At 41.9% G+C, this 24878-nt stretch overlaps 1 protein-coding gene and 1 long non-coding RNA gene across 3 annotated transcripts; one reads left to right on the forward strand and one right to left on the reverse strand.

Moving 5' to 3' along the window:
• Nucleotides 1-88: 88 nt before the first annotated feature.
• LOC133483430 (ras-related protein Rap-1A) lies at nucleotides 89-24693 on the reverse strand. 2 transcript variants are annotated; one of them, XM_061784663.1, is made up of 8 exons: nucleotides 24537-24692; nucleotides 15638-15726; nucleotides 13863-13931; nucleotides 13583-13639; nucleotides 11187-11327; nucleotides 5436-5579; nucleotides 5102-5233; nucleotides 89-1195 (listed from the first exon to the last, which is right to left on the reverse strand). In XM_061784663.1, exons 2-7 carry the CDS (start codon nucleotides 15692-15694, stop codon nucleotides 5144-5146), a joined length of 558 nt encoding a protein of 185 aa, XP_061640647.1. In that variant the 5' UTR covers nucleotides 15695-15726; nucleotides 24537-24692; the 3' UTR covers nucleotides 89-1195; nucleotides 5102-5143. The 2 variants fall into 2 exon arrangements, with proteins under 2 accessions (XP_061640647.1, XP_061640648.1); XM_061784664.1 differs by lacking the exon at nucleotides 11187-11327 and having other exon boundaries at nucleotides 24537-24693.
• LOC133483431 (uncharacterized) lies at nucleotides 18772-23442 on the forward strand. Its single transcript, XR_009790110.1, has 4 exons — nucleotides 18772-19286; nucleotides 21870-21954; nucleotides 22031-22141; nucleotides 22410-23442. It is a non-coding gene; the product is annotated as an uncharacterized LOC133483431 (long non-coding RNA).
• Nucleotides 24694-24878: the final 185 nt, after the last annotated feature.

Raw genomic sequence — 24878 nt, forward strand, 5'->3', positions numbered from 1 at the left:
GACCCGGAGGGTTATACATGCTAAAAAGACCAACCTGTAACCAAAGCACTTTGGTTAAAAGTTTAATTCACAAAAATACATTGACCAATATCATGAAAATGTACTAAAATGTACTTTAATAATCCATAAACGCTGGAACATTGTAGACAGAAAAACACAAGAAGCATTATTCGAGTTGGTTTAGTATAATATATTTCAGCTTCAAGAGACATAGAAATCATTCCTTATTCCCCGCCCCTTATTACTTCTATAAAAGACCCATTTTTGTCCGAAGCATTATTATTATGCAAAAATAAAAATAAAAATAAGAAAAAAATGGCAGAATATATTATGGGAGCTATGAAATTCCCAGTGACTAAGTATAAAATCAAGTCACATCAGAGAGAAAGAGATATCGGTAGAAGTCCATGAACAATAAGGTGGGAAACTGAAAATAAAATAAAAAAAATATACAAATTATAGACCTTGATCTATTATCACTGACATGACAGGTATGGAGAAAATGTTTATGGCCATCCAAAAATAAAAATGATTCACACTTTCCACTTGGTTTCACATCTACAATTATGAACTGATGCAACTTTTTTCATGCTCATTTTTGAAGTACATTTATAATCACGCACCTAAATTCATGTCTTTCAAATACGATATATTGAAAAAGATGGAAAAAATACTGAATCCCATTTCTAATGTTTCACTTAATTGTTATTTTTTTGTTAAAAGTGTCAAAAAAAAAAAGAAAAAAAAGAAAAAAAAAAAAGAAAGGGGAGGGGTCAGGCAGGGGCTGTTGTTTTAGCCGTGTCTAGGCAGCTCATGGACATTTAGTTTGTATCTTTTAACAGATTTCCTGCACTGTTGTCACCAGTTTGTAGCCTTTTGGTTTTTGATGCAGAAATGGAGCAAATGTGCCCTTTCAGCAGACACACACCGGAAGAAGGTCCTCGAGGCCAGAGAGCAGAGTCGTCTCTCGCCGACTGTCTTTCTCTTTGATTTTTATCTCCGCATCATACATCATCATCCTTGTCTCGTCTCGGGTAGGAGCGGTGTGGGCGCTCAGCTGATTCACCGTTTGTGGTTGATGGAGTGAAAGTGGAGTGGGGGGGATACAGGTGGTTGGGGGGGGCCGCAGGATGGGCAGGGCTGTTGGAATGCTGGCATGTTCCAATCAGGGCAACAGTTCTTCATTACAGCATTTCTGCAAGGCGACACAGCAGTTAAGTCTTCACTTGCTTCCTCAGTTTATAAGATCATGTGCTAAAAGCAACACAGAGCATATGTTCTCGCGCCCTCTGTTGGCCGCCAACTGTTATTACATCATTTGCATTTAAAACCGTGGACCGGGCATATGGAACATTTACTTTTTCATTGCTTATATAGAAACAGTATACAAGTTTTATTATCTCCCTTTTCTGAAAATGTGCCTGTGAGTAAGCCATTCTGAATTTTGCTGAATACTAATAACTTCCCCCCACATCCAGGGGCAGACTCACCATTAGGCAAACACAGGCAATTGGCTAGGACCCCCAAAGGTCTGGGGGTAAAAAAATCTAAAGCAACAATTATTGTTTTAATCTTAATTCGCGTATTTAAAAATAAATAAATAAATAATCTATCACGTTAGCCACTGCGTGTCGAGTGATGGCGTCAGTTGAGGCCTACGGCAGGTCAACTAAAGGCCTCTATACTCCCCCGGTTGCGTGGTCAACAACGCCCGCATTGCATCACGTGACCGACGAATTGGCCCGCGCGGCCCCTCTGCGTTGCTTGACGCGCACACGGCAAAAAAAAAAGTTACTGCGCGTAGAATGCCGCGGAGATCATCTCTCGTCTGGTCGTTTTAGTCACATGCTGAGATGATGTAATCAGCGTTCTTCCCAGGTGCACATTGCATCTACACCTACAAAAGGTATGATGTCGTTCAACCCCTTAGCGTGTTGTGAATGTGATATGAATAAAGTTACCGTTAGGACACAGTTGCTGCCTGCGCATTACTGAAGATAACATTTTGGCAATTAAGATGGATCACTTTGCAACGCTGCCGTCATTCCTTGTTGCCAGTCCCTTGAGTATGAATATTTTAAGCCTACCGGCGATCGGATTAGCCGAAGTTAGCAAGGATAGCTGCTATTCTCATCCAACACAACCCCTTCTGTTGCCTTGTTGACCGGACATTTCGGTGCTCCACAGAGCGTTACAGTCCGGCGACGGCAGCAGACAGGTGAGTCGTAAGTCCTCTGTAAATTGGACAAATGGAAAACATGACGCCAAAAACACGTGATTGGCAGTCAACGTCAAGCTTTAAACATCAACGCAGAGTTGTAAAGTCGATCTGACGACTAATCGGTTCAACCCCTAGTAAGCACACAATTGCCCACTTTTTTTCCCCCTCTCGTGTGGGGTCTCTTACTTTTCAAAAAATTGGTTAAGATTAAAAATTGCTTTTTGCGTCGCCCTTTACTCCTATCAAAGTGCTCATAATACTTCATGATAACTACTTATTCGAATACGGAAACTTCCCTCTACGCACAGTCCAAGCATCCACTGTATTGTATAAATAAGGCCTCTGGGGTGAGGGTGCCAGTATGTACTCTGCAAGAGACTGGTGGCACAGTTGGGATGTAATCCCGTTAGTGTTGGGTCAGCGGGCTGGCCAGCGTGTGAACTCTCACACAGAGGAACGGCGAACAGAGTGGGTGGTTAGGGCCGCCATGATGTCTGAGCCGGGCACAATGGCGCTGTCTGTTGCACTAATCCACGGTTGATGGCAAAGGTTTGGATGGAAAAGTTTGCTCTCTATGCTGACAAAATCGTTAGCAGTTTAAATACTGTACATATTGATTTCTCATTGATTGGATTAGCGACAAAGTGAATCTAAATGCAAGATAACCTGATGATAAATCGGGATTTCCTCACAGAACTGGGCTGTCTTCCACAAGTGAATCCATTGGCCTGTTGGGCAGTGACTCATTCAGTCATGCAGGTGCCAAGAAAGGAAAAGCAAAACAAAAAACCAAAAACAAAATAAAACAAAAACAAAAATGCAGATGAAATGAAACGTTGACACTTTTCAAGGCTGAGTCAGGGAATACAAGCCTGTCCAGACCAATTCAGAACAAGAAATCAACTACTGTAATTTTAAAAGGCACAGATTTCCTTAAAGTTCTAAAGTTTAGAATAACATTTTTGCCATTTCCTGTCAGCTAAATGAATGTGAACCAGTACTAAACTAAATATTCTGTTACTGTACAAAAAAGGATCTCTCAGGTATCTGTACTTTACTTGAATATTTATTTTTCTGATTACTTTTTACTTTTACTTCCTGCATTTGAAAACATTTGGTGTACTTTCTACTTCTCACTTTGTAAAAAAGTTTTTTCAACTTGTGTGAATGATGACGCCATGCAAGAAAAGGTAAATAGAAAGAGGTAAAGTCAAATATGGTTCAGCGCTTAATTAATTGAATCAGCGAATTTAGCTTTTTTTTTTGGGTTAGTCAGGTCACGTTAACACACTATGAGAACACACTGTTTTGATAGCATTAATGTCTAAGTTAATAAAAGGTGCCTTTTTATTTTTTGTTTACTTAATTTGAACATGTGCATCAGTTGCACATGATTAAAATGTGTTAAATGAACATATTGTTTGATTATTGAGGATAAGAGGGGGAAATAACCAAAAATGTACTTTTTTTCAGTGCCCTCAGTTATCAAAACAAATATTGTATACAATTTAAAAAAAATGTTTTTTGTTTTTTTTACTTTCATACATTTCAGTCTTTTCTAATTTTATTTTGAATATATGTTGAATCAGTACTTCTACTTTTACCAGAGTATTTTTTCATTCATGGATCTGTACGTGGCGGCACGGTGGACGACTGGTTAGAGCGTCAGCCTCACAGTTCTGAGGACCCGGGTTCAATCCCCGGCCCCGCCTGTGTGGAGTTTGCATGTTCTCCCCGTGCCTGCGTGGGTTTTCTCCGGGCACTCCGGTTTCCTCCCACATCCCAAAATCATGCATTAATTGGAGACTCTAAATTGCCCGTAGGCATGACTGTGAGTGCGAATGGTTGTTTGTTTGTATGTGCCCTGCGATTGGCTGGCAACCAGTTCAGGGTGTACCCTGCCTCCTGCCCGATGACAGCTGGGATAGGCTCCAGCACGCCCGCGACCCTAGTGAGGAGAAGCGGCTCACAAAATTAATGGATGGATGGATCTGTACGTCTTAAGTAGAGAGGCACGAGTATCAGCTCTGCAGGTCAGGAGTAAAAAGGCCACTAAATTGAGTACAATCAGCTTCTACTTCATCAGTAAGTTGTACCCTTTGCTGCCTGGAGGTGGAGCCCTTTCTCTCCCAGAAGCTTTTCACAAGGAGGAAGTAAAACTGATGTTGACACAATGTAATGGTGCAAACAAGCACGTAACTTGTAACAAATGATACACAACAACTCACAAAAGCTGCAATATCAACGCTATTGTACAACATTTATCAAGCCTGTAATTCACGAGCAGGTTGTTCTTCATGACGTGTGTGATATTTAAATGGCACATTTAGAAAATTTACTTTTTAATAGCTTATATACAAATAGTTAGGTCTCTGGAGGACCTGCCCCCCGTCAAGTGTGAAATAAAAAAAATAAATAAAAAAAAAAATTGTCAATCTGTTGTGAGCTGCCCATTGCTAAAAATGTGTCTGTGTGCTGGAAGTTCTTACTTTTGACGTCACAATTAGGCTAATTTACATTAGCCAGTCCAACACTCAGTTTCTGGTAACACTAGCCAGTGGTGCCTTGTCCAAGCGGCGTTCATGTGCCGTCTGGACACACATCCGAATGGAGTCAGAGTCTACAGCAGTCTGCAATTTTGTCGGAAAAATCTCTAAATATAGTTTCAAAGTTGCTAAGCTGACAAAACTACGTAGCCGCTCACTATCTCTCAACGCCCTAGCTCCGCCCCTGGTCATCATGGTAACATGAGTCATACTCAGCACTTGCTTGAGACAAAACCACCCCTGAATATCGCTTGATTTGAACTAGTGTGACAAGTGGAATTTAAGTGTATAGTATGAAATTGTAAAAAACAATAGCATACATCTCAACACATACCTGGCTCAGAGCTGCTGCAGGGGCTTTAGGATGGGAGGGTCTTTAAAGCAGCACACAGTTGGATTTCTTTTTTGCCTTCTTCTTTTCCACTGGCGTTTTCCTATTTATCTGTCTGACCAGGTCATAGAAGATCTGAGAGAAAACAAACAGAACAAAGCAAAGTCAAAACAAATGCCGCATTTCCTCAAATAAATTGCCGGATGTATCATCCACTTAAGACAACTTCCTGTCAGGGGAAAATTGGTAGTGACATATTGTAACATGTGATCTCTCTGACTAAAGGTGGTTTTAAGTAATCACCATTGGATTAAACAAAAGTGTGTTGGTAACTCACATCGAGGACGTTGATCTTTGACTTGGCAGAGGACTCTAAAAAGGCACAGTGGTTCCACTGTCTGGCCAGGTTCTGGCCCTGCTCCTTTCCCACCACGCGCTCATCCTCCAAGTCACACTTGTTGCCCACCAGGATCATCGGCACCTGAGGAAACACCACAGAAACGTCTTTTTTTTTTTTTTTTTATTTTTTTTTTAAACATGCCCGTTAAAGTGTGTTGAATTGAGAAAAAGAAAATGTCAAATCAACTGAACTGTTCATAATTAACGCAGCAAGCCTCCAGGTGACCCACCAGAATGCAATAATCATATACAGTGGACCACTGAAATGGAGGACCAACTCATTCACTTTTTATATTCTGTCCTCTTGGCACAGCAGAAATGAGAGGGAGAAGAACCTTAGCCTTACGGGATAAGCCAACAGCTACTCTTGGCTGCTGCTTATTTTTAGTCACTCATGTATGATCACAGAACACAAGACTCTTGATTGCTAGTGGACAAATCATTAAGTGTGTGTTGGTCATCTGGAAGGAGACCACACACGATAAGAATAACACTAGTCCATTTAAAAAAAAAATATTATTTTGTCTCATAGCATAATACCTCATTTTCGACCTTTTTCAGAAAACAAGAACAATAAAATCAACAAACAAGAGTCCAGATGCCTCCATTCTACCTTTGCTGATTACCATAACCTGGAGGACTGAGAATCTACACAGGCAAAGATTTATTTATTTTAGCAAGCACATTGGTATTTTTAGTGATATTGTTGTATGTTGTGTGTGTGAATGTGTGTGGACAAGTGTTGTGTCAAAACCAATCCGAATATCCTGTGAGATGCTCTTTCCAGTTGGTGACCGATGCTGTAATCAGGTAGCCCCCAAGGACCACGAGTAACAAGCGGGCCTGTTCTAAAAAATAGCTCACCAGTGATGATCATTATGATTTTCTCGGACTGATCTAGAAGTGATCATTTGAAAAAGTATAATGATCACAGTTTCCTAATTATTGTTAGAAATCATTAACATGATCAAAAATTATTATTACTAAGAACATGGAATATTAACAAAGGTAATTTCAGCAAATTATTTTTTTCAGAACTGTGTATCAAACTGGTAGCCCTTGGCATTAATCAGTACCCAGGAAGTAGCTCTCAGTTTCAAAAAGGTCAGTGACCCCTACGTTACAGTATACTGGCAAAGCTTCAAGGGGACAGCCACAAGGACAATCCAAACAGATCAATCAGTCCCTCTGGGAAGTCAAAAGAATCATTTTGGTTGCATAACTGATGATGCAATCTATATTAAAAGAGTGCTACTCCTTTTGTTTTGCTACAAGCGAAGGCAGCCACTGAGAAGAAGCCCAACTGGTTAAGGAAATGCCCACACCTTTTTTTGTACAGCTGTGATGTTCCAGTAACAGAGGTGAAATGAACGGCGGTGGGACCCTAAAAGGAAGAGTGTATAGCGTGAGCATGGTTGCAGCTCCGTCGTAGTGTAGGGATGAGTGTCATCCTGCCTGCTGTTTCCTGAGCGGCTATCTGGAGCTGCTCGCCGGGCTCGGAGGAAGCAGCGGCGGCCCCGCCCAGCCGGGATAGCATCGGTTTCCTTCCTCAGCGTTTCCAAACATTTCAGCTGGATTTCATGATACGGGCTGTCCTGTGCCATACATGACAGTGTTGGACTGCGTGTGCGATGGGACACTGGGGGGTTGTTTTTATCTTCCATTGTAAAGCATGTAAGATAAAGCCTCAAGTGAGCACATCTTCCTAAAATGTGTGGAAATGTTTAAACATTCCCAACAAGACATCTGGAGGAGAAATTTATTAGTGGTGGGCCACCAACTACTAAATCATTGCATGGGAATTCCTGCTTTTCTCTCCTTGCCTGGGAAATGTGGAAACACTGGATATTAGCAGGACATGTACGAGCTTGCAGCCCTATTCTCCGGCTGCAGTACTCTAAGAAAACGTAAAGAGGTGCAGGAGAAATATGGCGGGGTCTATGATCCTTGTTCCCCGTGGTCACGGGGCGGACGACAGGAAGCTAGGATGTTTTTATTAATGCCACAGAGGTAGCGGCTTCATGTTTGATACCCAAACAAGCCGTTTGGGTACTGGTCTGCCCAACGACATTTCTCCCAGGGGGTCTTGGGAGAGCCGAGGAATGCGCTGCTAACACAAATGTCAAGCCAAGCTGCGATAAAAAGGATGGAGAGAGCAAGAGAGCAGGCTGGAAGGAAAGAAAAATGTTCAGTGTCAGCACGAGGAAGCATTAGCCCACTGGAAGTATCCACGGTTGCTCTGATGTCGCTAACATGCTGCAGACAGGTCGTAGCCCGCACACTGTGGCATTCTTTGGAGATTGCATTGCAGTTAAAATGAACGCAGCCAGCACTTTCAAACAAACAAGAACAGCGAGTCACAGGAACTGGGTCGGGGCATACATACAGACTACAGCCCCACACGCACTGGCAGAAACGGACATGGTCCTGAAAAGTCACAAACCCCGTCTTGCATAAGAGCTGTAAGGAAGTTTGGGAAGTGAACGCACCACCGACTGCTCGCTCACTTTAGTAGATCATCATCATTTATTTTTTTTAAGATGAAATTTGGCCCCGCTGTGCTCAATGTAGACTCATTAAAAGTCTGGTAATTGAGCACTGTAGGAATCTGGTGGGCTTCTGGAGCAGGACAATATGCTACAAACAGCACGCCTCAATACAACCACACAGTGCTGCTCTTTGCAAAGAAACCCATTGAAGACTTGTAATTGAGCTTAGCGATATTAAGGGTGTCTGTGCATTTTGCCAGTTCGGCTAAATGGCGCGTGGAAAACAAAAACGGCTGTAGCGGCGACCGGGGAATGTCTGCTCTCAGCTTGGCAAGGCCGTAAAAGCATTCGACAAATTTGAGCTTGGATGAAAAGGCAAACATCGCCGGTATTGTCGTTGGCTGTGCGTTTCTGTGAGCGGCAGAGATAAACCGATGTCAAGGCCATCCTGGGAAAGAGGCTTCAACCAGGCGTCAACAGTGAACTGACACCAGAGCTGACAAAGTGGCCACAAATACAACCACAGCACAAATACAGTGAAACCCTGTTTATGACGAGTGATATGTTCCAGACCCACCTGTTAATAGGTGGAAATCTGCAGACCATAAATGTTTGTTTTTAGTTTTACCCCTCCTACATGCTTTGAACTCATTTAAACATATTAAAACACATTTGTAAAATGCATTGTAAAATAGTTGAAGACAAAAATTGCAAGCAAACATTTTATAGAAAATACTGTACATAAGCTTCTGTGTAAGATACATGTATGCACCTCTATGAGGCGGGGCATGGCGGCGTGGCGTGATGTCGGGTAGTCCGAGTGAGCGACTGGGCGCGAGCTGTGGCTGACATAGCAGCTCCCGTGTGAGTTTGCTAATTGCGTTTGTAAGTTTTACTGATATCCCAGTGGTCAATAAATGGCTGAAAAGTGCATCAGCAAATTTGACTCTCCTTTCCCTACATGCAAGGGCATCACATAAGTAAATTAAAACAAACAATTGTTTTAAAACACAGATTTCTGCAACACAGCGGGACTTTCCGGACAGACAGAAAGTAATCCGGAAAAGAGCAGGGGACCGAACGATGAAGCGTGATATTGTAGGAAACACGGAATACTAATGACTTTATACATATCACCTATATCATTAGCCTAATAGCATAATTGTACAAGTTATTTTAATTCACTGTCCCCCCCACCCCAAAAAAACTGTGCTTGCTAAAAAGTTATTTATTTATTTATTTTTTGCATAGATTCTCAGTCATCCAGGTCATGGTAATCCACAAAGGTTCTTCTAGTTGAATTTGGTGTTTTTTTAACTTGATTTCTGAAAACGTTAAAAAATGACTTGGGAAATTTTGTAATTAGGCTAACGATATGCTCCCTGAGCTCAACTCTTCCAATATATCATGACTGACTGCAGTTCTCTGGGTTTTAGAGACGCTTATGCCCAGGTAGTCAGTAAGAGGAAGTCACCGGTTTCCTCACCTTAAATCGCGCAAAGGAAGCTAGCCTTCGCTCCCCAACCACAGCGGCTCCAAAAAAACACACCACAACCTCACAGCGGAGTGTGGCTTTAATGAACTCTGGTTCTCTTGCACATCAGTGCTGCGCGTTCCAATCATTCACATGGAGTGCCAGACCACATTGAAGCCACAAGGCCCCCTAGCAATGGTGAGTGGGAGGGAAAAATAATGGGGAAAACATACAAACAGGCACTGAATAAGAGTTGGATTTTTTTTGGGGGGGGGGAATTTTATGCCACAAAATGTGGCCATGTGGAGGGAGAGGAAGGGAAAAGAAAATGAGGGGTAACGTTCGTTCCCCACAAGGAGCTCCAAAAAAGGACATCCTTGATTGCATGACGTGATCTCTGCAGCGCCAGAACACCAGAAATGCAATGGAGCTTTACTCTAAAAGGGCCTCATGACCTACATGTACCAAAACATGGAGACGTCCGGAAAACAACAGCTCCCAGACGGCACTCTTCCGCCTTTTATCTGGGATAAACTCGACCCGACAATTTTTCCACCTTCAGAGGTACTGTCAGGTGTGAAGTATAGATACATTATTGCAGATTCAATTAATTATTTGCCAAAAAGACAGTTGCAGTCAAGGGAAAATCCTGCCTTCACTGAGTTCTGTATAAAAGGCATACGTTGATCTTTTGTTACGTCTCTGATGGCGCAAATTAGCAGGATCTCTGTGTGAAAGAGGAAAGACTTTTTGCAGCTGATGAGATGCTAATTTGATTCTTATTAATAAAAAAAAAAAAAAAAAGTGTGAGGCAAAGTGTCATTGTATTGGTAACAGTCCACTTTCGCTGGGTTCTGTGAAAAAGGCAGAGGTGGCCAAGTACTAAATGAGCTTTTTTTTACGGCTCTGATGAGTCAATTTAGTGTGTGAAAGAGGCTAGGACTTTTTGCAGCTAAAGAAAAATGTATTCAATTCTTATGCAAAAAAAAAATAAAAAAATCACGAGAGCTCAGGGAAAGACAACTACTGTCACGCCAATATCGTGCCTTCACTGGGTCCTGTGTGAAAGGCAGAGGGATACAAAGTGATCTTTTACAGCTCTGCTGTGGAAATTTGTTGGATTACTGTGTGAAAAAGGACCAATGTCTATCCCACCTACACAGGGTTCTGTATAAATGGCACAGGTGGATAAACACCAGTTCATCTGTTAAGGCTCTGATGCAACAACTTATCAGTCTCTATGTGAAAGAGGCTAGACATTTAGCAGCTAATGAGATGCTAATGTAATTCTGATGCTGACAATTACGAGAGCTGAGGGAAAGACATTCATTGTTTTTACTCGGATCAAACCAATCAGCTACAAGGGGGGAATGACCACAAATTAAGCAGTCCCAACCCAGGGACATGCACTGCACAATGATATGCAGTGTACAAATTGCACTGTCCGCCCTCTCATTGTTTGCAACACACAAGTAGGACTGGGACACCACAGCCTCCATTGTGTTGCGCTAATATGAATTTGTAATTGCCCTGCATAAGAGGTCTGGTCTTCAACGTTAAATGGTCTCCATAGAAACTGAACAATGTAGGCGGCTGAGAACACGGAAGCATGGGAGGACTATAATCTATCAGCTGTGTGCTCCGCAAGCCTTTGAAGCACAAATAAAACCAAAAATGAACACATGCCATGAAGAGCTGACAGAAAAGCGCACGCACACACTCTTACATCTTCGGTGTCCTTGACTCGTAGAATCTGTTCCCTCAGATCCTGGAGGTCGTTAAAGGTGGACTGCGCTGTGATGGAGTAAACCAGGGCAAAACCTTGGCCATTCTTCATGTACAAATCCCTCATTGCCGTGAACTGCTCCTAAAGCCACGAGGAAGAACAAGCCATGAGTCTCGTCATACAAGTCATCACAGGGTGTCACTGGCGTTAAGATTAGATCTATCTTGAGATGTTTTGAGAGGTTTTTCCAACATTATGTGCAGCATGGTTGTATTATTAGCACTAGAAAGACAGCCTGAACTCATACTGTATGTTGTATCAATCCACATCAAAGTATAAAAACGCAAGATTTCAGGCAAATAGTACTAACAACAGTCCAGCGGCTTGGATTAAGAAGAGCCGGACGGCGAGAAAACGTCCAGCTGCAAGATGTCACTTTGGCAAAGTGGCGCTTTGGAGATAAATGCTAACCAGTTAGCACGCCAACAGCTGAGGGTGGTTGGAATTAAAAGGAGCTCGGCCAAAGCTGTGATCATTTCTCAGCTGGGAGCCAGATCCAGATTGCATGGTATTACTTAAAGCATCTTTACAACTCCAGATGGGATCCCTCAGAGCACCATAGATTTGTTTTAACCTATTCGTAGCTAAGGTGCTAAAATAAATCATACAGGAAAAGCACAGATGGCTAGAGTCAATATTTGGGAAAACTGTGTGTGAAGTCGTGAAGACATCTCTCCTGATTGTTATGGAAAATAGATATTTTTTTTGTTATGGCTTACAAAACGTTGGGTCTCTTTGGAGTGTCTGCCCACTTGTCAAGTGAGAATGAAATTAGATAATGGAATTAAATGTTTTTGTTATCTGCGCATTTTGTGTGTCTCTGAGCAAGTCGTTCTGCACTTCCACCCCACTGTAATGTAACAGTCACGAGTTACGAGCAGTCTCTCGGTTTATTTTTTTTTTTAACTTTGTGTTGTGAGCCTAAATTTGTGGAACAAGTGCGTTCCAGATACACAGCTGCCGGCGGAAACGCCACATCAACATCACCACAACATTGTTCTTCTAACGTGACTCTCATTAAAATGACTGTCCTCCCAATCTTAGCTAGTACTAGATGGCTTCAAAAACTCTCCTCCACAAGCTAGACACCAAATACAGGACCACGCTGTCATCTGCTTTGTCACCGGTGCTCCATTTAACACCCACCACTGTGAAATGTACCTCCCTAGTTAATGTGCGCGTCTTCATCCACTGGTACATGTTTATCTATAAAACTTTCATTGACAAGACCCCACCCTATCCTCGTTCCCTGATCACTATGCATACCACCCGCACGCTCCGTTCCAGCAGTTTTACTAAGCTTTTCGCTCCCAAGGCCCGTAATACTTGTGGTCGATCGTCTTTTCAATTTTCTGCCCCAAATGACTGGAACACTCTGCAACAATTACTAAAACTCACCTTATTCATTCCAATATCATTGTGTAAAAAGTTAGAGAGGGATACTGTATATGATCCCTTCACCTGTTATTAACCTTTTGTTTACCATGTGCTATGATGTAATGAAATGTATTATGTAAACATGTAATTATATCACATTCTAGTGTTTGTCGTATATGTGTTTGCCATTATGTTTGCTTTGTTTCTCTGGTGTCTGCAGCCAGGTCAACGTTCCAAAGGAGAATCTGTTCTCAATTGCCTTACCTGGATAAATAAATCATCAAATCAAACAATTTGTATAGCACCTTTTGCACATAAAACTGCAACACAAAGTGCTTCACCAAAAAACAAACAAATCACAGTACTACAACAATAAGGTATAAATAAATCGGTGTGGTACTGGGTATACATGTCTGTTGATGTGTCAACATGCCACAAAACTGTTGTATATGAACTGCTGCCTCCACAAGTGATAATGCTTTTATCGTCTTTAAGCCCTATTATTCGCAAGGCTCAGGCTCCGCCCACAGTCATCATAAACAAAAAGCCGGACTCGCCACTAACAAATCAACTCTTTATAGAGCAATTTCAAAACAAAACAAAAAAATACTGTTTTTAAAGTGTTGTACATATGACTGAACAGAAAATAAGACAAATATAACATCAGTATATGGGGCGAGGTATACAGACGTGCACTTGCATGAGCTAACACCCATAAAAAAAGGTCATTTCAGCAAGACAAGAGAGTATAAACCGTACAATTATTCTTGATTCCTTAGGGTATTTTGACGAACGCATGTCACAGACATGATAAGACACCTGCTAACCGTTTTAAATTGTGACAAATAGTATGCATGTATGTATGCATAATATCTTGCCTTAAAAGCTTTAGATGCCTTTCTAGCTCATCTCTTCAACAACAAATCAAGTGGTGACATTCTGACTGTGGATTTACTTACTGTTCCGGCTGTGTCGAGAATTTCAAGCATACATTGCTGCCCGTCTACCTCCACTTGCTGAAAGGGAAAAGCACAGATGGTTTATCAAACATGCATAACAGGCAGCAATTGCAGTCAGATTGCAATCGGCATTTGATAACAGGTCAAACGCTTCAGGAACAATAACGTTCGGACAAGGGGAAAATGAAGCAGGCAGAGGCTGAACGACGAAGGGTGTGACGGCACACTGGAGAAAAAATAATGTTGACGCAGCAGAGGTGCCACCTTTCGGGACATTCACCTTTCTGTACGAGTCTTCTATTGTCGGGTCATATTTTTCCACAAAGATTCCCTGCACGAACTGAACTGTCTGGAAAAGAGAAGACAATGTGGGATAAATCACAGTGCATTTAAAGACCACCATGAGCCTCTTTTACATCGTCTGCCAAAGACGGGATGCCCCTGCCAATATTCGACATTGGACGTAATATCAGGGCCGCACCAGAGGCGGGACAGCGACTGTGTAGACGGCAAAGCCATAAAGGTGGGACAAGGTTGTCAAGTTTCGCAAGCCACACTTCCCCTGACCTGTTCTGCTGAAAGCATTTGAAGCCCTCTCAAAAGCATGTAGCTTTTAATTGCTCTTTACTTCTGCGTTTCTCTTGTCTTTTGTTGGCTGTTTAGATATTTATATTATTGAGTTACAATAAATGCGTGAATACTGTTGCGATGACAATTTACATCCCTCAGGGGATGAATAAAACATCTGTCGAAAAATCAAAAGCGGTTTGATTGCAGATCCTCTACTACTGCGCTGATGCAGAACCCCAAAGAGACTGATGAAGGTTGGACGAAACAACAATGTTTCCACCAGGTAGTAGTTTTTTTTTGTTGCCCATGATAATCCTTTTGTTACACATTCACATTACTAAAAATAACTCATCAATATCGGGCACCCTTCCACTTTCGTCCCAGTCACTGTAGTTGTTTAGCGAAAGGGTTGAATTGCAATGTTCTGTTCAACAACGTCAACAGTAAGACGACTAAATAGAATTATATGTATTACCAGTGCTGAGATCCTCCAAATTCCACGTATGCATTGTTTTAGAGATGCAAATAGGTCATGCCCATGAGAGCATCCTGGGTCCGCAGCCATGCATGTGCAACTCGTCAACCGAGCGGGTGATGGACATAATAATCCCGCGACGCAACAAATCGATAATGAATTTCATTGCCAACACTTTTAATTATCGATTTTATCGAGTCAATGTTGCAGCCCTAGTGGTATCGTTTTGATATTTCACGGCAAGGTACCATGATACTTTACCAGTATACAGTGCAATCCTATTTTAGTGAATCCAATAAATTCTTTAAAGCCCTGTCAAGAGTGTTCTAAATTTGACACCACAGGGAAGTGTCTTGTAAACAATCTTGCCAAATTTGAATGACAAAAAAATAAATAAAATAATTAATAAAATAAAGCTGTCGTCTCCATACTGACGCTGTAGGTGTGTCCGCTAAATGCGTGAAAACATACCCTGCTGAAAAATGGATACTACTTCCTTTACCATCTTTCTTATGCCTACACATCCCATGTTTGAGCCCCAAAAATATATCTGCTTAAAGCCTCCGATGGCTGGACTAAATGCCACCGGATCCTTGCCGGACTTTCCACGTCATGACGAGAGGGCCTAGCAACAAGCTAGCTCTCAAGCTAACAGGCGCGAGCCTAGTAATAATAACAACTAAGTAACTCGCAGTTGCACTAAATAACCACTGATGCGAATGTAGGCGCTCAAGATCGTTTATAGTGGAGGAGGGGGGGGACTCATGCCGGACGCTGAAGTGCGTCAAAGGAAAACTGAAATTTTGAAAGAGAGTTTAACGGTATATCTCCACAGTTGAGTACTACATAGTTCTCAGTCTGCACGTTTTCAGCAATTACATTCAAATGTATTTTAGAAACAAGCGAAAAATTCACTTCAGAGGGTTTTTAAAAGTTAAAATATACTGCAGAAGTGTAATAGATGAATTGAGAGGTGGGGTGAGTGGAGGCATTTAGGAGGGAAAACTTACCAGAGCGGACTTGCCCACACCTCCAGAGCCTAACACCACTAGCTTGTATTCACGCATGGCGGGATCACTTCAGCAGACAGCCAAACAGTCTGGAGAAGGCACAAAAAGACATGGGAAATTAGTATTTCAATAAAGATAAACAAGCCGAATAGGAATTTCCCCATTCTTCCATTCCAGAAAGGAAGGATTCTAGCAATTCCTGGAGGTTATGGCCAAAAGGCACAACACAATTGAGGGAACACCCATAAGTGGAGCTCCTTCAGGGAGGAGGAGGTGAAGAAGATGTGACCTCTGTTTAACACAAGCCAGCTGTGCCGTGCGCTGCACTGGTGATTCACGGATCCTGCTTCTATTCCTCAGAATGACACAATCGGCTTACTTTCATGCACCACGGCGCACCCTAGAGACTTTTTTTTGCTCAATTACCTCTTTTAAAAGGTACTGTGAAATATCAGCGTGTTGTCTTTTTCTAGAAAATGATAGAAAGCAGCTGCCAGTAGGGGAAGTGCGGGTCATAATGAGGAAGAAATTGTGCAATCTCTGGTATATGGCTTTGAGGGCTTCCAATCCCTGTTGCGCATTATGGCGCCAAGTCAGCTGGGTTAGCCAAGTGGGTCACTGCAAAGAGACCGTCACAGTGAGGTTGACAGGGAACTGGGCGAAGTCAGAGTTTCTTTTGAGTCCCATATATCGAATTGACAATTTTATCACCCCACCAAAATGCAGCTCTTATTAGAATAAAGTAGCATGATATTCTAAGATTCGTTCTGATTAGAGTCTGAAAAGTCAGATTCGATGATGGCTTTTCCATGCCCAGTTGAATCCCAATTCGAGTCACCACCCTGAAGTGGACAGCCCTACCGAACACATGGTGCAAAAGACCTTAGACGGGCTAACAAATTAAGCTGTTGCGGTCTGAAAATTGGTTAAGATGTTAAAAATTTGTATGCGTGTACCCCCTTGTGCCAGCTTTTTCGCAGCTTTTTCCCAGTTCGCTCCCATGTGTAATGTACCGATAGTACCGACGCGGAACAAGGGGTTGAAGTCGAAGCGTGAATTTGCCAGTTTATGTATCATTTCTGTATTTCTGTTTCTTTAGTATCAGGGGAGGAAGGATGTTAGCGTGTAAAGACAGAGTGCAGTTTAAAACCCACCACTCACTGCCCTGTGTTGAAAACTATTTTTGCTGGCGCATTGATGTCGCCACACATCTTAATCGGAACGCACGAAACTGCAACTCCATTGGGACAATGTTCCACTTCAGCGTCTTGCCCTCAGTTGCTGTCATCTGTACAGGAGACTTTTCACTTTCACAGTTATTTTTTTATCTTTATCGTGCAATTGCATGTTCTCCCTATGCTTCCATGGATTTCTCCAAGTACTCTGGCTTCCACCCACATTCCCAAAACATGCGTATTGGGCTCAAAGACTAAATTGAGCAGGTATTAATCTAAATGTGACTGGTTGCTTGTCAATGTGTGTCCTGCAATTGGCTGGCGACCTCAGTCGAGGGTGATGCCCGCCTCTCGGCCAAAGTCAGCTGCGATGCGTATCCAATTCACCCACCACAACGAGGAAAAGTACTACAGAGGATGGATGTATCCAATCATCATTACTGTTATCTTGTATACATGCCACTAAAGATGAATGATGACGTCTGTGCTGAAAATCACACAAGGGGGCTAATATATATTGGGCCGCAATGAAAACAGTATGGCCGTTTGATAATCAACCATTTTGCAACGCATCAAAAGCAACCAGGGAGCAGATGACCCCCTTTTACACGGCACACTTAATTCAAAAACTCAAAGCAGTGCACAAAAGACTGCAGACGACCGACTTCAATGGCAAGCAGTGGCCGTACGCTCAGATGAAAGCTGGGGTGTGAATAATTCATAATTGTTAATCCGCGGTAGCAAGGAAAGTTGTCTTTGCACGATGACCCCCGCCCCACACACACATCTGCGTCGCACACTAAACACAGTTACGCGAGTGTGTAACATTCAAAGTACAGCGCCTTGATAGTGACATACCAAGTGTTGCGTAACGCCTCTCCACTGTGTTTATGTTGTCAAGGTGGCAGAGCTACACCAAGACACAAATACCAGTCGCCAACACAAATGGCTGATGAGCAAGAGCCACAACATTAGGTACAAGGCAAGAACTACAATATATCCAAAGAGATGAAATATGTTTGCATTAAGAGACAATGGAGCAAATTTTGGCATTGGCCATCGAGGTCGTCTTTTATCTGGCTCACTGTCCTGTAGGTGAGGCACCGATGCAATGAGACTCACTACTGCCCAAGCCCCTTCGTGATGAAATCAATTGTTGCTTGCGATGACACCTCCGTGCAACTAATAATCTGAATGCAGGAAGCCACAAAGGCTGCATGAACGGCACTGGTAAATAAATGCCATTACAACTATGATGCACCAATTTAAAGCTTAGGACTTGCCTCTTTTACAGAGATACCGCAAATGTGGCGCATCTGAGCCGTGACACATAAGATCCAGTATTTATTCATGTTTGTCTTTCAAAAAGGACCCAGCGAAGGAGCGATAATGCCACAACTGTGCGCGCTTTCACCGAACGACAACATCCCAGAATCATTTTAGATGAGTGATGATGTAGGATAATATAGTAACACAAAAGGGTGGTAGACGCGAGTGTCGGGTGTTAAACTTTACACCCCTGCCCTTCTGTTGTGGAACACCCTGAGCTACATTGGATCCTTGATTTATAACGATCCGGATATACAAGGTTATGAATGGCGTGCAATGAACTAGTTTGTGCAGTGGTGTAAGCATACATCGACATGCAACACAAGAAGGCAAGCTCAGTTACCGCCCTACTTCTAGTTTTTCATTTTACTGTTTTAATTTCAGTTCCTTGTCAGTGCAGTTCATACCGGCGACACAGAAAACGGGCATGGCGGACTTTTACAGGCACTGTGAAAGGGGCCACTCATACATACAAGTACAATCTATTTAGGATTAAGGCTGGATTTACACTGCATGATTCAAGTGACAATTCTGATGTTTTGCTATCATGTGGCACAATTAGGATGTGTGTAATTAGGGATGTAACCAGACATTTTTGGGAGTGGGTGCTCAGTCAAAAATGGGTACTCATTAGCACAAAATTATTTTCTCAAAAAACAACAACAAAAACACATTACTATATAATCAACATTTATTTTTCTTAACACAATACCATCAACAATAAAACTTTACAAAAGAGGTGACGTGAAGCTACAGTGGATGTAGAAAGTCTAAACACCCATGTTCAAACAACAAGTTTTTTTGGTGTTAAAAAAAAAAGGGGGGGGGGGGGGGAATTGAAAACTTTTTCCAGGCATAAAATCAGAATTGGGCGCTAAAACCTGCAGTGTAAATCTAGACCAAGATATTCTTCAGAATACGTTTTACAACATTGTACTTTTCTACAAAGCAAACATTAAAGGCCATTTAAGGACATCTGCCTTCAACCAAACCTCGCCCTGTCTCCACTCCCTCTTAACAACACTGTCATTCCTAGCAAAACAAACGCTCAGCTCGTCCGACCCGGCAAATAAGGAGCGAGGGAAGGCGGTGTGCCAGCGAGCACACGCTCCACACTGACATCACTCACCCTCCAGGGCCAAAAGGTATGTGACCATGTAGGGCTGCGAGCGGCATGTGTAACCCGGAGCAATGCTGTACGCGAGAGTACATTCAGGATTTCCTGGCGCAGGCTAATCTGACATAAGCGAGGCTGTCACAGCTGCTGACTCAGCAGGGCAGGATTGTGATTGACAGCCGGCCCTTCTCGAGAAGAGCGCACATCCGTTAAGCCAAGCGGCACAGGAGAGTGACATCTTACTGGCACGTGACATTTACACATCCAATTGAGGTTTTAGGGCGTATAAATTGTCGTTCTGGCCAAACCTTGATAAGATGCACCACACGACAACCGCATACAAAGCAGCGGAGAAGAATACGAGGCTAATTGCACAAAGCAGGACCAAGTCAAGACCAAAAGTAATGACGTTTAATAGCAATAAGACTATAATTTTCTAGCAATCATAGCGGGAAAGAGCCTATGCAATCACGGTTGTTATGTTGCCTTTGAAGCAGGAGAGGGGAAAATTGCTCAATTTCATTTTCCTAAGATCCTAAAAACAACTTAAGTGATTTACTCTATCCCACCGGAATACAGGAGACTTAAGAGTCACTAGAATTTTAATGTGCAGAACAAGGTTTTAGCTTGAACACGTTCACATTTGGAATGATTCTAACAGTACTCGAAATAATAATTTATCTTCTACTTTACCATTTTTAACATTTGAAATAAATACAAATGATGAATTACATTGTTCGACAAAGTGTTTGAAGGTATTTTAACAACTTCCCAATAAGGTACAGCACCAAAACTCCAAAAGATAAGTTCCTTTTTACGGCAGCGACGTAACCCAAATTGGTTGAAGTCACCTTAGTCTATTACTCACCTACTTAAACGCAGAACTAAAATCATAATTACAGCAAACATTTGGATGAAAAATATATTCTTGAACATAAAAAAAAAAAATACTCCTCTTGAAACCTCAAAACTACATATGCCCTATGACCGTCAAAAACCGAGGTCATTTAGCTTTTCATACAAAAAAAAAAATCTAGAATATTCTGGGTACATGAAAAGGTCACGAAAATATATATTCGATTGGCTGGTGACCAGTCCAGGGTGTAACCCGCTTCTCTCGTCTAAAGGCAGTTGAGATAGGCCCCAGCTTGCCCACAAATCTAATGACGACAAGCACTTTAGAAAATGGATAGCTGTTCACCACATTTTCAGATGGTTATAAACCTGGCATAATAAAACATGTTTTCATTGGTTATTTAGGTAAATAGTTAACATTACAGAGAATATGCAGCATGTTATAGTTTTACAATGCAAGATGACAATGTTCAAACAATGTAAATGGGGCAGAAGAGCCGAAGTTCAGAAGTTAAACTGTCCACTTCGAAGAACTCAACTGGGAATGCAACTGACAAACCTCAATTCAGAAAAAGTGCCAACTCTACATGTGCATGTTTTGCTTTTACTTTGGATTTTTTGGGACAAGGAAGTGTTAAGTACAGCTGAAACGATTACTTGAATTTGAATTATTAAAAAAAAAAATAATAAATGACCGCAAAACCTTTGCCTAGAAGCTTTGCAATGATCAGTTTTCCACATGGACTAACATTACTGCAGTCGCATGCACCACTCCGTGTAGAAATATGTTGGCACGATGTTGGCGCACCAAGGGAAAAGAGTGCTAAAAAGACGGAATTTCCAAAAGGTTTGGGGATAATTTCACAAAAAAGTGCAATGCATCTACTACAAAGGAGAACTAACATACAACAATAGCACATCCACAATCGCCAACACAAGGTATCAATGTTAGCTCCTCTAATATAGCCTAGCTAGTTAGAACGTATTGTAATGCACCAGAAGTGGTTAAGGGCAGACACAAACCATAACAAAATAAACACGTAATAAGCACATTCATGCAGTAACACAACTGATGACCAGAAACGCAACGGTACACAGACTGGCTAATAGTTAGCCAGTTACCAGTTAGCCGCTAACGTAAGCGCACAAGAGCCAACTTTACACTGTCATTCGCCAACTCCCACGTCACTCACCAGGCCAGGCTGCACACAATCAAAGCCACAAATAGAAGATAGCATCACCAAGTGGACAACAATAATACCTGCACCTCATAGGCACATTTTGTTCCTTAATAATGCAAAATATTGATGGGATAACCGGTATAATATTTGATTCTAAAATTATTTAAAAGCTGCAGCCCTTGTGTTGAAAGAACGCGGCAAAGCAAGAAAAAAAAATTACATGGAAGTTACTTTGGGGAGATAAGTGCAATGGAATAAACACTAAAGTAGAATGTTTTGTTGATGTGTTTTTTTTTTATACAGTGGTTAAGGTCTTTTGGTATAGTGAGATATGTGAGGCGGGGTGACGAACCCACCTGACTGAAAAAGAGGACGAAAAGAAGACTTCATCAGAACATTAACAGATTAGTACACAAAAGGACTTTTCAACTGAAATGGTTTTCTTGAAAGACCACACAAAGGAAAAAAAAATAATCAGGCATTTAACAGTTTTGGCCGCATCGTGTGCAGTGTGGTCCTTTAATCACAGCACAAAATACCAGAGAAATAAATATTCTGTTCCACTGCCGATCTAGAAATCTCACAAAAGCGAGGAAGAAGAAGAAACACTTCCAGATCTTTGCCAAGTGTTTCTGAAGGTTGCCTGAGCCTTGTAAAATGGTAATGTCCTCAAAAAAAACTACTTGCTTTGGAAAATATTTCTTGCCATCTGAGACATGTTTGTTTTCATTTACAGTCTTTTCATTGTTGCAGTCGGGGCACTTCTTCATTGGGCATATTCTGTTCCACGTCACAATTTGCGGCGTCATGACTCAGAGATTTGTCAGCTTCCCCGACACACGAAGAGGTTTGGTCAGAAACATTGAACATGTTCATGATTTAAGATTGCCGGCCCCAACCCTAAAATTGGGACAAATCCACTCTTAACACACCTTAGACTTAAGGACAATCTCATAAAACATAAGATTGTCTGTTGTTTGACATCCTTTGTCAGGAAGGGGCAAAATCAGGACAAAAAGAGCCTGATTATCTTTGCGTGTGTACCGAACCTAAATCTGCATGACCACATTTTTCTTTAACTTTGTTTTTTATTTTTGTGTCACCTATACCGAAAGGAGCAGAATCAAACGAGGGTTGTTTTTGCGACGGACAACAACATCAGCAGAATAAATCCAACCATCCTGTCAACGGTGCCTTGACCTGTAACCACATCCTCTTTCCAGAGACAAGAAGGCTTCACGCTGTCAGTCTAAAATAGCCTCCTCCACTCTCTGTTCCTGTACCAGACAGCAGACTGACTGAAGAGTGTGTATGTGGGGAGGGAAGCGGTTGTTTCAAGACAGCATCATCGTGTTAACCATGTTAGGCCCCACAGGATGGAGGAGATAAGTGTAGAAGCTGTAATTGTGCAAGTTGTTGGACAAGTGTGCCTCCTTTCCTCTTTTAAGCCTGCAACACACACAAACAAACCCCCAAAAAGCCACCGAAAAGAAGGAAACAAGAAGGAAATAGCTAAATGGGAATGGTGTTTGAGTTTCTGATCTCGCTGCACAGCTTGGTTTGGCAAAATCTACCATTTGTAGGATTGCTAAGAACCAAGAGGCAACTAAGGCAGCTGAAGTGGCTAAGAGTGACTGACTGGATTTCTTTTCAACTAAACCTAACTTGGTTCTGAGGCTGGAACAGATTAACTGTATTTCCAATCATTTCAAATGGGGAAAAATTACACAAATTTGCAAACATTTCGGTTCTGGTATTCATCAGAAATGTTACTTGGTGTATAACAGTTCCTGTACTCGGGGGTCCCACAGGGAAAATACAGTGATGCCTTTACTTGATTTAATTTGGTCTGTGGCCACACAAATCATTTGTATCGCAAATAATCTTTTCTAAATTCAATAAATACAAATGCAATTAATCCTTTCTACCACCCCATAAATGTGACAAAAATGTTGGTAATGCATTTTGCAAGAAAAAAAAACCCTCTAAAAGATTGAAGAAAGCAGTTGGCCTCTATTTTGAAGAACTGTTCACTCTCTACCAAACTGCTGCTTGTTGTTAAGTCCACGCATTCAAATTTTTAATTTTTGCTCGCAATGCAAGACAAAATCTAAATAAATAAAAAAATAAAGGATTAGCAACAGCTCACATCACATAACTTGTAACTTGAAATACCTTTGTATTAGGTAAGGGACTTTCCTTAAAAAAAAAAAAAAAAAAAAAGATCAGTGCAAAGATACAGTCAGTGACATTTTGTGGCCGTATTGCACGCAATTTGGATATTCTATTTGACTTTATTCATTTTGGCAAATGCAGTTGTCATGTTCAAACACAGTTTCTTAAGGTGCTCAAACTGAAAAGCACTTTGAACATGAGGTCAGCATGTGCAGTTTTACATGATATTCATGTTTTAAAAGGCTATATGAACATTGTATTTTCTTTGTTCTTAACGTCTATAAAAGTGGGTCGAGACCACTGTTTTAGATCCTGCAATATATGAAACCGGCTCATTTCCCCACAATATGTGCTTCATATTTATTAATCCACGTCGTGTTTAAATCCCCCTGCAATCCGGAGCGGAGTGAGGACTCGAACCAAGCCAATTTGGAACACTTCTGCCAATAACATTAATTAAACTCCTCCTGTCCCACGCGTTAAAAAAAAAAAAAAAAAAAAAAAAGCCCTTTCACATATGAGTTAGCATTAATCTATAATCCGGTCCAATGAGATAAACATGCCAGTGCGGGGACGGTGTGAGCAACACCGCTAAATCCCGTTACAAAGCTCGTTAGCAATAATGAGGCTAACTAGCTAGCTTTAACGGGCCGCTAGCGGCGGCTAGCTAGCGTGCTAGCCTGTTAGCTCAGCAGCACACACCTCGCTCCCAAAAGCCCCAAAACAGGCAACAACCGCTCGCCAAGTCATTCAAATGTCAACACTACTTTGACGGTCTCCGCCCAGAACCGAACCGAGGTGAGATTTATGAGCTCCGGGGTCAGGGGGAACGAGCGGGGCTAGCGTTACCTGCCCTTCCGCCTGGCCTTGCCTAAAATGGGAGTGTTTCGGGAGCTACTCGCCGGAGCTTTAATGTCAATGTATCCAAGCAAAAGAGGCCGCGAGCCGCGCACAGCACACTCCCCGAAGGTTGCGTCGCGGGTGTCGAGGAGGAGAAAGACCCCCGCGGTGGTCAATGCTTTTCGGCTGCTATCTTATTTTTGGTGTCAAGTAAAGTTTGCGCTCACCGTTTGTCGCTTCGCTGTCTGTCTCCGCTGTGGGCGCTCCGCAAAGTGTCAGCTCGACTGCGCGCGCAGCCCACACGTCACTCCGACCCAGGAGCGAGCGACGCACACTTGGTGGCGCTTTTTTAGCTGCTCAAAAGAGCAAAGCATGCGTCACCTTGGAATCTACTCATCTTTCTTTATTGGACCATCACACGCACCATTTTAACACTACTTAACGTATTTATAAAATACTTAAAAATAAATTAATAAATAAATACATACATAATAAAAAATAAAGTGCTGTATATAAATAAAGATCGAACAGAAAACACAATAATAATTTTAATAATAATTATTATTATT

This window comes from Phyllopteryx taeniolatus, chromosome 9 (assembly GCF_024500385.1).
Source record: "Phyllopteryx taeniolatus isolate TA_2022b chromosome 9, UOR_Ptae_1.2, whole genome shotgun sequence".
Taxonomy (NCBI): Eukaryota; Metazoa; Chordata; class Actinopteri; order Syngnathiformes; family Syngnathidae; genus Phyllopteryx; species Phyllopteryx taeniolatus.